Source organism: Maylandia zebra, linkage group LG20 (assembly GCF_041146795.1).
Source record: "Maylandia zebra isolate NMK-2024a linkage group LG20, Mzebra_GT3a, whole genome shotgun sequence".
Lineage (NCBI taxonomy): Eukaryota > Metazoa > Chordata > Actinopteri > Cichliformes > Cichlidae > Maylandia > Maylandia zebra.
The window spans coordinates 36,897,975-36,914,036 of record NC_135186.1 but is presented as its reverse complement, the minus strand read 5'-3'; the positions used below and the strand labels follow the sequence as shown (position 1 = coordinate 36,914,036).

General features: G+C 44.2%; 2 protein-coding genes across 10 annotated transcripts in view; both read left to right on the top strand.

The window, feature by feature from the left end:
- LOC101464467 (IQ motif and SEC7 domain-containing protein 1) overlaps positions 1 to 7,839 on the top strand; it is a 179,572-nt gene extending 171,733 nt beyond the window's left edge. For all 7 annotated transcript variants that reach the window (XM_076878324.1, XM_076878323.1, XM_076878321.1 and 4 more), the window contains one exon: positions 205 to 7,839. In XM_076878324.1, coding sequence (XP_076734439.1) covers positions 205 to 1,449 — 1,245 coding nt within the window. In that variant the 3' untranslated portion in view covers positions 1,450 to 7,839. The remainder of the gene's footprint in view (positions 1 to 204) is intronic.
- Positions 7,840 to 9,319: 1,480 nt separating this feature from the next.
- LOC101487991 (ER membrane protein complex subunit 3) lies at positions 9,320 to 15,767 on the top strand. Of its 3 annotated transcripts, none has more exons than XM_004567538.3 (9): positions 9,320 to 9,388; positions 10,130 to 10,327; positions 11,031 to 11,088; positions 11,436 to 11,529; positions 12,675 to 12,779; positions 12,947 to 13,028; positions 13,352 to 13,431; positions 13,503 to 13,585; positions 15,006 to 15,767. In XM_004567538.3, the coding sequence occupies exons 2-9, from the start codon at positions 10,173 to 10,175 to the stop codon at positions 15,129 to 15,131; spliced, it is 783 nt and encodes a 260-aa protein (XP_004567595.1). In that variant the 5' UTR covers positions 9,320 to 9,388; positions 10,130 to 10,172; the 3' UTR covers positions 15,132 to 15,767. The 3 variants fall into 3 exon arrangements, with proteins under 3 accessions (XP_004567595.1, XP_004567597.1, XP_004567596.1); XM_004567540.6 differs by lacking the exon at positions 9,320 to 9,388 and adding an exon at positions 9,444 to 9,715; XM_004567539.5 differs by lacking the exon at positions 9,320 to 9,388 and adding an exon at positions 9,775 to 10,035.
- The last annotated feature ends 295 nt before the right edge of the window (positions 15,768 to 16,062 follow it).

The window sequence follows — 16,062 nt, the reverse complement described above, 5'->3', positions numbered from 1 at the left end:
ACAGACACGTTACCTTCAGGAGCTCAGTGTGTGCATTTCTATCGTCTGTTTTTTAACCTCTTCAGTGATTCTTCTGCACGTTTGTCCTAAAATCTGCATGATTCATGTCAAGGTTTTTTTTTCCATCAGAAAGATGAGATGGTCTGTGAGAATCTGAGGTAAATGCTGACCCAGTATGTTAAACTCGTCTTCTTTTCTTCTCAGGGTTCCATTATTAGCAGCCCCCGGCCTCACCAGCAGCGCCCTCTGCCTGATGGAGGTCTTTCCTACAGCCCTATCATGGTTCCTACATCTCCAGCAGCCTACCGGCCACACCGCCCTACTCAGAGCCCCGGTACGGGGGTGGGGGGTGGGCCGGGGCTCTGTCACAACCAGGGAGGGGTCACCACCTCCCCACTCGCGAGCGGGGGAGGGGTTGGGGGCGGCGGAGGGATGCCGGCAGGGGGCGGACCGACTGGCGGAGGCCGACTAGGGAATTTCTTCGGCAGTCGCAGAGGCAAAGTTCCTGGTCCCCTGACGATGACCTCACCCCCTCCACAGGGTCCGCCGAGTCCCCTGATGATATCATCACCCCCCCACTACCCCGCCCCCGCGCCTCCCATCCCCCACCCATCCTCCCCTTCCCCATGCCCCTCCCCATCGCCCAACCTCGGGCAGTCGGACTCGGGAGGAGTTGGAGGGGGAGGCGGTACGGCAGGGGCACAATCCAAGCTCCAAGCGTTGCACGCCCAGTATTGCCACGCCAACAGTGGAGGAGGCGGAGTCAGTGTTACTGGGCACCAGCAGCAGCAGACACCGCCCCCACCTTACCATCACCATCACCGCTACCACATGCAGAGCGTCCCGCAGCACCACGTCCTCTCGCACAGGTTCTCCGCACCCCGACGGCAAGGCCCGTCCGGCTGCGCTCCCTCTCATACCCAGCAGCATCAGAGGATGCAACATGTCATCATTCCGCACCCGCGCTACAACATGGCGTCAGGCTTCACCACGCCGCCGCCGCTGTCCCCGCACTCCCCTGTCACCCCCATTACCCCACACGGACTCTTCCACTCGCACCCCGCGGCGGGGAGGCCAGGTGGAGGGGCCAAGCTCCCGCTGACCATCTCGCACTCGCAGCCCCACCCCCACGCTCACACACACTCTCACAACCACGCCGTGCACACACACTCCCCGCTCAGCCCGTCCCCGTCCGCCTCCCCCTCCACCCACTTCATCTTCTCCACCCCGCCACCCCAGACTCCCTCAGCACGCCTCGTCACCCAGACGCCTCCGAAACCATATACCCCCCAGTACCCACCGCTTTCGTCCATCCCGCCTCCCCCGCCGCATTCACCCTTGCCTCCCCCGTCAACCGCCCCGCTCTCCCCGCACCCCCCGGGGGTGGGGGGAGGCCAAGGGGGCGGCCCCAAATCCAAGCCCGTCAGCCGGATCAGCACGGTCGTGTGAGGAGGCAGAAGTCTAGGACAGTGGCGCGTCACCCTGCAGTGAGCCGCCGGGGGGTGGTAGTGAGCAGGAGAGGGAGGAGGAGAGGTGGAGGAGGGGGAGGACAAATGCAGCCGTATGAAAGTGGACGCCTGGTGAGGAGGAGAACGGTGAGAGCGGGGAAGAGGAAACTTCTCAGCCTGTGTTATTTCCACATCCACTTCCCCCGCAGGTAGAAAGACGCACACACACTGACGGATGCTTCTTACAGGGAGCAGATCCTCCCAGAAAAAGCTGCTCGCGGAGCGAAAAGCATCCAGAACGTGAATCATGCCGTTTTCAGTCACGTGAAGATGAAGAAAAAACACCCACATTGTCCCGATGTCTTGGTGAAAACGTCCTCATCTTCCCCCCGTAGTGCCCTTCAGAGGTGAGCTGGGAGGACATATTTGTAGTTCTTCATCGACAGGGGAAGTGTTCGTGCCACATCGTAGGAATTTGTGTGCTGTCGTGGAAAAAAACGGTTCAGGGACCAGACGTGAAGGGAACAGTGCCTGAGAATATATATCCCAAGGATTACGCCTGACATAATGTACAGAGAGCGGAGAACGAAGCGAGTCCGGGTCGCGTTTTCCAAAAAACACAGTCGTCTTACACCACCTTGTTTTCCGCACAAAAGCACTCTTGTTTTGGTTGTTGACATATTTACAAGCCATGAGGCGTTACGGACAAGCAGAGGTGGTTAGCGTTAATATGGTGCAGTTTCTGTGTCTTAGACAGGCATGCATGACCTGTGCAATAGCTAATAAGTGTCAGTGTGACTGTGGTTAAACTTCTATATGCAGGGGGAGGGAGTTGTTGTGATTTAAAGCCCCAATCCAGCATTTATTTGGCCATAAGAAGTGAAGAATACGGAACACTTGACCGTCTAGGTGGACAATAAACTTTCTAAAACCTTTAAATAAGCCATCATAACAAACACTCCAGGTGTCTTTTTACCTTTGCAAAAATAACTAAAAGCCTTTAGCGTCTGTGGATTACAGGGTTTCAGCAGGGACTGCTACGCTGTTGTTTTGGATTGGGACTTTAAAAAAATTCCCAATTATTTCCTCATGTAACGGGGATTTATTTGATCATTTGTGCTAAACCTGTGAATGCTCTCCCTTGTTATTAAGTGTATATGAAAGCATAAGCCTGAATTTGTCACAAATTATAATATACTCAGATGATATAATACTGCAGCTTTCAGCTGTACTTCATGCTCCATGTTGTATGTGACCCTCTACGTTGCCACAGACGGAGATTGGGCCCAAAGCTGCCGGACAGGGAGATGAGAGCTGCGGTACCTAAACGAAGCGATGTAACTGTTCAGGTTAAGTTAAATAAGGTGTAACTCTCTCTCTAACTTATCATCTTAACAGAACTGGGTGGGAAATTAAAGGCTTGAATTTACTTTACGAAACCAACATTTTGACGCAAGACTCGTTTAATAATTCTGATAATCAAGCTTCATCACAACGTACCAAAAGTTTCAAATGTTTCATTTCTGTTGGTTCCTTTTTGTTTTGCTTCACAGCAGAACGTTGATCACTGATGAGGCTTCACTACATTATGTTAAACATCTTCAGATAAAGATCCTTGAAATCAGGATTAGGAGACAGAGCCGTAAAGAAAAGAAATACAAGTGATGGTCTTTAGATGCACAGACAGATATTATTTAGATTATTTCAGGAGAGTACTTTTTTTATTTTAAATTACTGACATCCCCTAAACTCATCGCGTGCAGGTGATCATAAAGTTATTGATTTGAAAAGCTGGCAGCTATGAACAGACTCATGATGTGTGATTGTGTGTTTAACTGCATGAGTGAGTGACTGAAGTCATTTGTCACAACAAACCAAAGACGACAGTTAAACGAAATTCAATAAAACTCGCCAGGTTTCATTTGTAATAAACAAGATTTAGACAATCAGACTGGATTTTTTAAACTATCAGAACTTCCTCTTGTCCCGCTCTCTTTGTTACAACTCTTTAAAGGCACGTTTAAGGGTTAAGACTTTGCTTTAGCTTTGGCACTTAGCAGAAGAGGAGGCTTGGAAGAATGTTTCAGTCACACTAGGGCAAAGACACTGTGGCACCACCACTTGTGACCTTGTTGCCTTTGAAGTGGTTGTTTCAAAGATGGGGGCCAGGTCTCTAGCTGCCATCGTCAGCGCAACTTTGGTGCATCGAGACATCGATAAAAATGCAATATGACGAGTTGGTCTGCTATCGATCTGCTGCCAGTCTGTGACTGAATGAGGCGTTTACATGCAATCTGTTTGTGATCAGTGCAAATCTGCTGCCATCGACAGACACAGAAGTTCACATGAAATCCTTACAGTCGAACCTCATTGATTTGAAACAGAAATTCAGAAATTCCTTCACAAGTAGTGACGTAGTGACGATTTAACTCCAGAATGACGCGGGTGTAGGAGCTTAACCAGAATGCAACCGCCACCAGAGATGCAGAATATGTACGCCTATCAGGACAGGCTGACTCGGGCTGATTAACATGTCTCTGTACAAGCCTTCACCAGTCAGTCTGAACCGGACTGCAATTGTTTGGAGACAGGTGGCCTCCCATAAGGAGGTTGCAGTCCCAGTTTTAGTCCAGTGTGACGGAGTCATAGAATTAAATATAGCAACTCAGGTTAGTCTTTACTGAGGTTCAGACAAGTGGGTCAAAGGGTGTTTTTCCAATAAACTTGATACAGCCGGCCTTTGTTTTGTAACCAGACTAGTTGCCCTCTGACTGACTGCCGTCAGAAATAAATTGGATTTAAGGCGCTTCAGCACCTACGCCTGTTTTCATATGTAATGAGTAGAAAACACTGGTAACAAGGAGCAAGCTTTATTCAAATAAATAAGAACCTACTCATCCAGATGATCTCAGATTCACCTCTGCACTTACTTGGGTTCTCAGCAGTAGTTAGAAACTCTCTATTATTTTACTAAGATATAAAACAATTGAGAAAATATGATAAATGGAAAATAAGGGTTAATTTCCCACCCAGTCCAAACTGCGTTAGCGTGTGAAAAACTCGGAGGGTGAATCAACTTTAATCCCATTTGATGTGTGGCAAAATAGAGAATAAGGTGCCTTCAGACATAGTGATGGTACAATATAAATAATAATGTTCACAAAAGACCTCCATGGAATACAAAGACAGTTCAGCGTCTAAATCAATAATATAATGATTTGTGTCCATTCAAAACAGCAAATCGAAGCCATTTACTGCATTTTTTAAAAGTCTGGCTGAAGGACTGAGCCGCTCGTCGCCTTGTTCATCCAACAAAGACACAAAGGAGCCTGAAACCTGGACCGAATTTCATTCGAAGGACTCGCTAACATCTCACAGGACTGAAGTGCAGAACATGTTTCCGTGTCACACCGAGTGAAATCTTCTTGAACAAACTCATTTTTACACATTTTTGCACTTTGAGTTCAAATCTACCATGCCAGTATTGAAGTGTATTTCCTTTCTTCCTTTAATCAGTCTCACCGGATGTCAGGGCAGGAGGCCCGTGATGGCTGGTAGAAAGTTCTTCCACCGCTTGAACGATTTTACCAGCCATTTGCATTTTTTGACTAGAAATGAAACTTTCAGTGTTGGTTGCTAGTCAGCCTCATATAAATATTTGCCAGAGTTTAACTGGTGGATGATGGGAAATTCCTCTGAATGCAAACATTAACGACATATTTTTAGTCTCCCTGTGATGACGTGAATGCACCAACTGTAGATATTAACTGTACAGTGTGTTCTATTTTCAGTGGGGCCAACAGCATCAATCTGTAACTGAGGTTCAGAATTGTTTGAATTAACAAAACGTGTGCTCTAAAAACCAAAGTTCATCTGGGTTCTTCGGGCTATTCGGGCTTCTTCGTGAGAACAGTAACGCCCTTAATGTGCGAGGTTTGTGGGAATACAGTCACATATTGGAATCGTTTGACGGCGTTCCTCAGGGAACCATCTTGGGTTCCCTGTTGTTTTCAATCTGAAGAACCCCTTTGACTTTTTAGAGCGTGCTACTGATATTATTATCAATATTGTTGTGTGGCAAGCTTCTACTAACATACTGTACTCCTTGGGCTGTTTTGTATTTTTAGCATTTTTAATTTTGTTATGTGCTTATAATGTGAGATTTTATTTCTTTTCTGATTTGGGCATCTTATGGAAGTATTCAATCCTTTTTAATTTTAATATATTTAAAAAAAACAAACAATAATGATTTTCTGTAACTGACATACAAGTTCTTCTAATATTTTGATTATAGACTGTGATAATTACTTTGACTCAACCCACAGCATGCTCAAGCAAACACACGCCTGCACACTGAATCATCACAAAGCCTCTCTTCACTCTTTTAATGGAAACAAGCAACACCTCTGCTATCAAACAACATTGAAATTAACACTTCATGTTGAGCTGCTAAGAATTTTTGGACCGTAGGGCCATAGCATGCATCTACAATCACCTGCAGAAAGACTTTGTCTCTTTCTAAAGGCCTTACAGTGACCACGTCGACTCCAGACTAAAGCGGCAAACACCACAGAAACATCAAAACAAAGTTCTCGAGGAACACTGGATCAAACCTACCTCGTAAGGGAATACACAGCATTTCACTCAGTCTCAGTGCATGCCCAAGCACATCCTCAGTAAACATCCCATCTTAAAGCTCCATACCCCTCGTTTGCATGTTTATGAACTTCAAACCGTATTTACTTTGTGTTACGGCGCTACCATGTCGAGATTTCTTACCTTCCTACGTCCACTGTTCGGTTTAAGTTTCACTTGCATTGAACTTGACACTTGCTGCAGATAAATCATCCATCACTGGTAACATCTAACAAGGATCTAAGTCAGAGGTGTTAAATGTAAGGCCCAGGGGCCAGACCATTCCCACTGTAATTACATAAAAGAAACAGAGAAATGATTGTAAAGTTCCTGTTTTTTCACTTTCCACTATAGAAATTTCAGTTGTTTGTTTGGGTTTGTTTTACAACAGGTCCACAGTAAAAAAAAAAAAGAAATTTTAAAAAGTATATATATATATATATATTTAATATATATATATACTACAGGCTGATTACTGTCTATTCGCCCCATGGCAGGCATGACTGGAAACAGCCTATAATAGTTACACTGCTGGACTGCTGTGTCAAACTTCACCTGCACGTGTCAGATTAGATTTCTCTCGTGTTTGCTAGATTTTGCCTCCACTGCCTTAAACTGTGTGCTTTCTAAATTCTTTCTAAATTGCCACTTGGTCACCCAAACTGTGAGAACCCCAGATTTAGTCTTTGTGGACCAAAACAGTAACCGGTGACATATAAACGTCCTGGCTTCCTGGCGAGCCGTTGCCCACCATGTGCCAAGTGTCTGTGGGTTAGGGTTAGGCCAAAATCTGCTTCCTCGTGTTTCAAGGCCACTTTTTTTGTTAGTTCTTGGTTTGCTTTGCTGCCATTGGAGGCCGTCGGTGCAACGTTTTTGTCAGGTCGCTGTCAATTCTTACACGCAAGAGATAAGAACAAAACTCACTGTGGTTGATTAGTTATCTGCAGCAGGATTCAAGTGTCTGTGAAGACATGAACTTGCAGTCTGGGAGGACACAAATCTGCTTAAACTGCGTCGGGACTCTTGTGAAAGTAATTTACAGTATATCCAGTTTAAGAACATGCAGAAAAAAAGCAGGTATGGTCCTTTAAACGCTTAAATTAGGTCTTTTTCTCCTGCCCGGGTCTGCTCTCCACTATCGGTTTGCATGTGGTATTTATTACAGTATCTGCACTGAATGAAACTGTATTATAACATGAATGTACATAGCAGCCGTTAAATGAAAATAACATTGCGAGTACTCACTTTGCTCAGTTTGTCTGTGGCTGGGTTTACATCGGGAATGGAAGGTCTGATGTTTTTTAAACACCTGGAGAAACAGATCTGGTCTGACTGCAGCAGGCAAACAGGGAACATTTTTCAAGATTCAAAGCACATCAGATCTGCTTCAAGTACAGTTAAAAAATGTTGGATGATTCTGTTCCTGTGTAAAGACAGTCTGTGTTGTGTGCATCTATACAATGGCGTTGGACGGGGGGCGTGTCCAAGCTGCTGGACCGCTTTCTGGAGAGGACATATTTCTTGTTTATAATGTAGAGCAAAGAGAGACTGGAATAGTCCTTGTAAAATTGTACGAGTAAAGTGTCAAATATGTGTCAACAGAGACAACATTATTTTAAAAATTACGTATGGAAAATTTTAGCTGTGTATATAAATATATATTACTTGTACTTTGTTTTTGAAATTGCAGAGAAATGGAAGAAGTGGAACTATTTATTGCTCTAAAGATATAAAAATCTGTTCATGTGGATGGAAACACGTGTCCTCTTTGTTTCACTGATTTCTCATTCAAGTGCTGTTTCAGCGCAGCATTACAGCGGGTGGAAATCACAATCTTCATCAAACTTCATCATAAAACTGTAAATCTATTGCTGCCTATATACGCAAGAAGTCACATCACATTAAGAGTCCAATCAGAAGCTGGTAAAAATAATAAAATACAGAAATTCCTACATAAATAGTGACGTAGGTGCTGTGGGACGGTGCAGAATAACATAAGTGCTCGCCAGCCTTCTATATCGGAAAATAATGAGAATGAAATTTCCTCATTGTGGGTTGTTTAGTGTCCTGTTTTTAACTCCATAAAAGAAGCATTTTAGCTCCTGCCTCCTTAAGACCAGGTGGTTGATTATACTTTTAATATTTCATAGGAACAGAGAGAAAAAGATGCATTTCAGTTTGTGGCTTTGTCAGTGTTTCTGAGCGTAATTCTTATTTATAGCTTGTAATTCTTCTTATCAAGCCAGTGACAGGAGGATCCAACCTGCGACAGTCTCCCAGGTATGGAGAGAAATTGAAGACACTAAATGTGTGGATCTACATAAGGATCTACCCCCGACATCTGCCTGCATATGGATTTGAAAACTGGTTTCCTCTCATGGTTTTACAGTTCACACATGGACAGTCCAGTTTCTTTTTGTTGTAACAACCTAACCTCCAGTCCACCCAGCATTGTGTGTATTATCATCAATATTCTCATCAGCTTTTAATGTGAAAACATAACAGCTGGTTCTCACACAGAAATTTACCAAAAAGCGTGAACTGTGTGAAGCTTTTTTCAAATAACTAAATTACAGAGTCTAAATAATCTTAGCACAAAAAGTGAGGAAATTTGTGTTTGGTCAAACATTAAATCTTATACTATTGGAAAAACTCTTTATTTCCCCTTAAATGGTGACACATTTGTGGCAGAGAAGATGTGTTTTTCATGGGTGCAACCCACAAACTCAACACTGCTGCTCAACCCACACATGCACCTTCCTCACAAATATGGCGCCATTTAAGGGGAAGTAAACAGGTTTTTACATGCGGGAAGCATTGTTACAGCAAAGAAACAATCGACCGATTACAACTTTGTATCAAGCATTATGTACTGCTCAGAGAATTAAAGGAACACTTAAATCACATATCGGCTCTTGATAAATATTCAAGCGTTACAGAAATGCACTGTGTAATTTGTTGAGAACAAAAGGTTTTAACAACGCTTAGTGGAAACATCATAAAATGTTGTGTTCTCTTATTTTATTTATTTATTTTTGAGCAGTTTATATTTTTTATTCTTTCAACAACCTGCAACTTTATCTAAATATCTCAGTCTGGCCCATTTTTCCAGAATGATTCATTTATTTAACATTTTAATGAAAATTTAAAAAAAATGTTTTCAATTTTATGTGATTTATTGAATTAATTTTTTTTTAAAGTGATTTCGAAAATATAAAATAATAATCTTCCGTTTCCGGTAAACCGGAAGTTCTTCTTCTAACTCCTGCGCGTGTGCAGTTTGTTTAACAAAGTTCATAAATGTGGTGAGTTACGGTCATTTCAACATAAATTACAGATTATTTTCACGCAGTGGTGACCTGGTGGACTTATTAAACTCACCTGTGCGGCCGCAGAAGCTGTCACTTTGTACAAACGCTCATTTAAAGCTGAAGATTTAACACGAGTAACCCGCTGAGTTAGCAAGCTAGCACCTTTAGCTGTCTTTGCGTTTAGTTTACACCGGGCTAATGCTAACTGTAGCCGCTGAGCGATGAATGAGCAGAGGTCAGCGGTCAGTAACAGGTTCGTGTAGTTAGCACCTCTTAGCTCCGTTAAAGGAAACAGCAGTTATCGTGACGTTTCAGCTGCCGGTAGGTCAGCGGCGGATTTAATTCACACAATTTAATTTAGGAGTCGGAGCGATTTGTAATCATTGTCCAACAACAAGAAGGATTATTAGTGAAGTGTCGATCACGGAAGCGCGGTGATGTGCAGAAGCTTTCAGCCGCTATATCGTGCTATTGTCGGGGTAAAAATACCCTCTGCTCATTCTCTCCAGGCTCTTATTTTGAAATAAACCAGGAGAGAGCAGCTCAGCATGTGTTCACATGTGTGTCATAGTTCATGCTGATAAAATAAGAACTGTTGAGCCTTCAGATACTATGGAGAGACTTTATTTCTGCATGCTGAGGTTCAGGTTTTCATAATTTAGTAAAATGATTTAACACTGAGCATCACTTCATGTTGTACTTCCTCCTCCAAACTGTCCGGTACACCTTCCTCAGCGCCTCCCTGTCTGTCCTTGGATCGTGGGTTAAATAGAGAGCGATGGCCGGTCCGGAGCTCCTGCTGGACTCCAGCATTCGGATGTGGGTGGTCCTGCCCATCGTGTTCGTCACCTTCTTTGTTGGGGTCATCCGACACTATGTCACCCAGCTGCTCCACAGCGACAAGAAAGTCAACCTGGAGCAGGTCTCTGACAGGTGAGTCTGAGGGCACACACACACACAGAGGTTTGTTTTTTTCTTTTTTTAGAGAACCAGCAGATTTAGTAATACAATTATATTGCAGTATCAGTCACGTAAGAGTATTATTGCGACTCGCTGAGCATCCTGATCACATATATTGGAATTTTCACCTCTTCTTCTTTTTTTCACCCCTCGGCAGTAAAAGGTTTTGGGGGTTTTGTTGTGTTGTTTTTCACAGAGGTCATGGTGAACCTGTTTCCCTTTTAGCTGGCAAATATAGCCATTACATAAGCTGCAGATCAACAATGTGTCAGGACCCAGACGCAGCTTGACCCGTGCTGCGTTCACTGGTCGAGGGAGTAACAAAGAACAGAGGGAGGGAGGGAGTCCATCGTTACCTTTTACCTCGTTTTTACGCAGTTAAGAAGCTTTGATAGAGCTGCTGTGTTTGGACTCATAAGAAAACTTAAGCTGTGTCTGTTTACAGGATCCTTTATTGTGTATTACGTCCATGTTTACTTATCAGACCAGTCGACAAGAAGAACTTCTAAAAAATGTTTGAAGTTAACACTGTTTGCCTTCAGGTGCTCAGCTCATATCTGACCTGTTATGATCCCTGACTGAGCTCTCCTCGCAGTCATGTTGTGTGTCTGAAGTGAAAGTGGCGCCCCGGGCAGCATCGTACCCTAACCGCTCCCATGTTCATGTTTCTGTTCAGCCAGGTGCTCATGCGCAGCCGCATCCTCAGAGAGAACGGAAAGTACATTCCCCGACAGGTGAGAGCCCCTTCGGTTTAAGGTAGAATTTGACCTTTATCCTAAAATATTACATATTAATACATTTACACCCTGTGCTTGAGGGCGTCAAATTTCCCCTCAGTACATCCTCCGTATTCTTTATTCTGTGGGTCCTTATTCCATGCATCATGTGTAAATCGTATTTACTTCTGATGAAGAGCAGCGGATGTTTGTCTGTCTGCAAAGTAACCACAGACTGTTCTGTTAGAAGTTACAGACATTAAAAAAATCATCCTTTAAATAATCAGCTGTGTTTAAATGTCACAGTCTGACTGTGAGTGCATGAAGTGTAAAACTCGCTGAGTGAAGTGTCTCCGCTGGTTTAGTCCTTCGCCATGAGGAAACATTACTTCAACGACGCCGAGACCGGCTTCTTCAAGAAGGCCAAGAGGAAGGTTGTCCCCAAGAACCCCATGACAGGTGTGTTTGAACACATGATCGTCCCTTCATTATAACCAGGTCTGCCTGTGTGAACTAACTGATGATCTGTTGGAGGGTGCAAATGTTTCTCTTTGGTTCTCGTCTTTAACGCGCCTCAGTTCTTTGTCTCGTGGTTTCTAAACAGACGCGAGTCCCTCAGAAATGGTTTAGCTGCTCTGTTCATGTTCAGTCTGTTAAATTCTCACTGTGATACTGCAGCCTGTGAACTCGCAGTGGACATTAAGCTCAGGATCGGGACGTCTGCATAGGGAGAAGCATTAACGAACCTCGTGCTATGGATGGATCACCTCAGACGTCTGTAGTTCGTTTACTTTGCTCTTAATCAGTTGACAAGTTTGTAAACGTGTAGCTTTTTTTCCATGTTTTGTTTTTTCCTTTAACCCAGATAAAAACTCAAACCTGTGAGAGCGTTCGCTCTGATTATTGGTCAGCTGTGTCTCAGACGGGAGCAGCAAAAGCAACAAGAAGAAGGTGCTAGTAGGGCAACATGTCGGGGCAACATGTGGAGGCTAGTTACCTCTACTGACCGATGCACACGTCCCAGAATGCAAAGCATACCTGGCTTTGAGAAGGTGTTTATTTGACTGAGACCACTTCCTCAGCACAGTTGTTTTGGTTCACACCTGAGTGACATCTCCAGTGAATAAAACAGTTTGATTTAAACGGACTGAACCCGCAGTTATGACATCACCGTCATCTGAAGTTCAGTCCGTCTTCTGCGTCTTCTTCCTGCCCTGTGTTTGTCTCCGCCCATCAGACCCTCAGCATGACCTGTGATTGAGGTCGGATTTAAGCTCATCATCCTTCATCTTCCCGTGCTGTGTGTTTAGGTCCATCGAACCACTGCAGGTCATTGTCTGTTAGCTACCTTTGCGGTCTTTGTTTACGTCCGTTTACAACAGATGTGTATTGTTTTAGGCTTCCTTCAGTCACAGTGTGGTTATAATCTTTGGATGGAAATCAGCCTCATAAGTCTCCTTTACGCACACCTGGAGGTTAAACTTTATGGAAACACCTGCAGTGAGATGATGAGGGAACACACTCGTCATCTCACTGCAGCTGAAAGAATCTGGATGTTTTTATCCGTCAGTGGAGCCGTGCTCTGAGCCTGTTGTTTGTTGCAGACTCTAGCATGATGGTAGACATGATGAAGGGAAACCTGACCAACGTCCTGCCCATGATTGTGATTGGTGGATGGATCAACTGGGCTTTCTCTGGATTCGTCATTAGTGAGTTTGTCCACATCCTGATGTATGACACACACACAGTTTAGGAATGATCTGTGAGCGCTGTTAGATACCTGACACGTATGCGCATCACTACAATCACATCTGTAAACAAAGCGGCGCCCAGCAGGTCCGACTCGTCTCACTGGTTCCCGATGTTTTTTTCACAGCTAAGGTGCCGTTCCCGTTAACGCTGAGGTTCAAGCCAATGTTGCAGAGAGGGATCGACCTGCTGTCGCTGGATGCCTCATGGTAAAAACTCAACTTGAACACTGAAACGCACAAGCTGCTCAGCAGACCGTGAATGCAGCACAGCAGAGATCAGAGTGCAAACATTTACCGCTGTAATCCGCAGCGTAGAAACAGTTCAGTTCATTTTTATTCAGTTTCAAAAGCATCAAACACGACATACATCTTTTATTTACAGTCTGTTGCTTTGGCCCTGATGTGTGAATGAAATGTGATGAAAGTTTATTTGTGAGTTTCATGAAGGAGTATTTTCCTTCCAGCTGAATCTGAGTCATCTTACTTCCTGACATGCAGCTTCTTTAAAGTCACGTGATTTGATGTTGCAGGGTGAGCTCGGCGTCCTGGTACTTCCTGAACGTGTTCGGGCTGAGGAGCATGTACAGCCTGATTCTGGGTCAGGATAACGGTGAGGTTTCACTTTCTCGTAAAGCTCAGCTCTGTTTCCTTTCACGGACTAACGCCGGCGTTCCCTCTCAGCTGCTGACCAGTCCCGGATCATGCAGGACCAGATGACAGGCGCTGCCATGGCGATGCCCCCTGACCCCAACAAGGCCTTCAAGGTGACATTTACACACAACTGCACAAAAATGCTGCTTTGATTGTCTGTTTCCTCTCCAAAGTGAAACATGAATTATGAAAGAATAACAGCGTTTGTTCGTGACCACACTAAACTTTGTGTGTGGGCAAAGCCTTCATCCTCCCAGTAACTCCCATTTAAAGTGAAGCCTGAGGATCAGGCCATGTCCACACTAATACGTTTTCGTTTGAAAACGCATCTTTTTCTCCCCGTTTTGGCCTCCCGTCCACACTGAGACGGCGTTTTCGGTCGAGGAAAACGCAGCGTCTTGAAAACGCTCTCCAAAGCGGATACATTTGAAAATGCCTTTTTTCACGGTGCAGTGTGGACAGCGAAAACGGAGCCTTTTCAAAAACGATGACACATTTTAGTCATGTAATGCAGTCATGTGACCAATTAAACTAAGCAGAGGGCATGTTGTTTTGTTTGCTCTCAGTTTTGACAGCCCTATTAAAGATTAATATCAGTCAGCACTAGAGCTGCCACGATTAGTCGACTATCAAAATCGTCGACGACTGATTTAATAGTCAACGCGTCGTTTGAAGCTTTGTAAGATCACAAAAGACGCAGGAATAAGTAGCAGGATTTAAGAGTGTAATAACGGACTGAAACAGAAGATGGCAGCACTGCATGTACAAGGATGCCAGCTGCCGTTAAACCCCGAAGAAGAAGAAGAAGCTGTGTCCCAGAATTCATAGCGCAGCCCAGCTCAGTTTCCAACAATGGCGGCAGCTAGTTAGTTTGAATATTACTTATTATTCTTTCTGGGTCACATAATAAACGTTTAACATATTTTCAGGCGAGAATGTAGCTGTGTAAACCTCAAATATCTGCTCAGTTTATCAGGACACCGCATATTTTCAAAAGCGCTCCGACGTTTTCAGAGACGTCTGTTACCCACTAGCTCGTTAGCTAGCCGGGGGCTAGGTCACTAGAGCCGTGAGAACACCGGACTCCCGGCAAATCGTTTTCAAACCCACCGCCGTCTTTCGCTACTCAGGTTAAATATATATGAGTCACTTAGATAACTTAAAATGTTATTGTTTGGCTTTTTTCAGTATTTTATTTGTTCCTGAGTAAATCTGTTATAGTTATAGTTTTTACACAGCTGAATAAACGTCAAGCAGACAGCTGATTATCAGAAGTGTGAGATGCTCCAGAGTTTACTCCGGTGTCCTGTTATAGTTTAGATAGCAAGGAGTTTATTAAACTTCACCGAAACAATCTGCAGATTTCATTAAACTTTAATAAACTATCATCTTGTCTTTATTTTTTTTTAAAAAAAACGTAAAATGCTGCAAAAATGTTACTACAGTAAAAATATAAAGATAAGCTCTGTTGAGACAAAGTGATCGTCACTGTGGAGTTAAATGCTGCGACTCGTGTCCCTGTTGTTGATTCAGAGCGAGTGGGAGGCGCTGGAGGTCGTGGAACATAAGTGGGCGCTGGAGAATGTGGAGGAGGAGCTGATGTCCAAAGACCTAAACTTTGGGGGCTTCTTCAGCCAGGACAAGTCTGCTGTATTCTAGGACCACGAGGACGCGCTGGAATCCCGGGGGTGTTCCTGAACCGCCCTGCTCTCCCCTCAGTCTGTCCTGAAGGCTCCGGGATAGTTTTCACAGTGCAGGATTTAAACACAGAGAATTATTTTTATGGAGCTGCCTCTGAAATCGTCTCTTTGCTGCCCCGGGCGCTTCGCTCACTCTCAGCTTTTGTACGTTTCCTGGAGTTCGAGCCGGGCTCCGGATCTTCCCTGGGTTGTTGTTAGTTTATATTTGAGAAAAATCTAAAAGAAAAGATTTTATTTGTACTTGAGATTTTACTTTGAAATGATGTTTGTGTCGTGGGTGTTTAAGTTACACATTTTTACATCTAAATTCAGCGATTCAAGTCCAAATCCATTACACAGGAAGTAGTGACTTAGGACACAGATCGGAGCTTTAAAATCCTCCACACCGGCAGGCTGAGCACCTGCTGAGATCTGAAACGTTTCTCCGGAGCAACGCTGGAAACCGAAGCATCGTTTTTAAAAAACGGCTGGAACGTTTACAACAGGACGAAGCGGGCGAAGGCTTCATGTCGTCCCGCAGGACGTTTTGGATGTACCTCTGTATGCTGTGGTGTGACGCATAGAGTGAGTGAAATAAAGGTGCCATCACAACTAACCACATTTCTCATCCTTTCATCATTCAGCTCTTCATTCCTGAGTCTGCCGGCCTTTGTTTTTCTGCTTTTACCCGGTAAGCTGAGTCTGTTTCAGTGGTGGTGGGAACACATTCAGTGTGGCTCCACACACGGGTGGAGGAAGGTAAAAGACTGTCAGGAAAAAACAAAGCCTGCAAAAAGAACTGCAATTCCCCAAATGTCCACTAGAGGCTCCAGCAGTGAGTCCCTGTGTTAAAGGTTCACATGAAGCAAACATGTTGACAGTTTTTGGTGTCTGGATGTTTTGAGATCAAT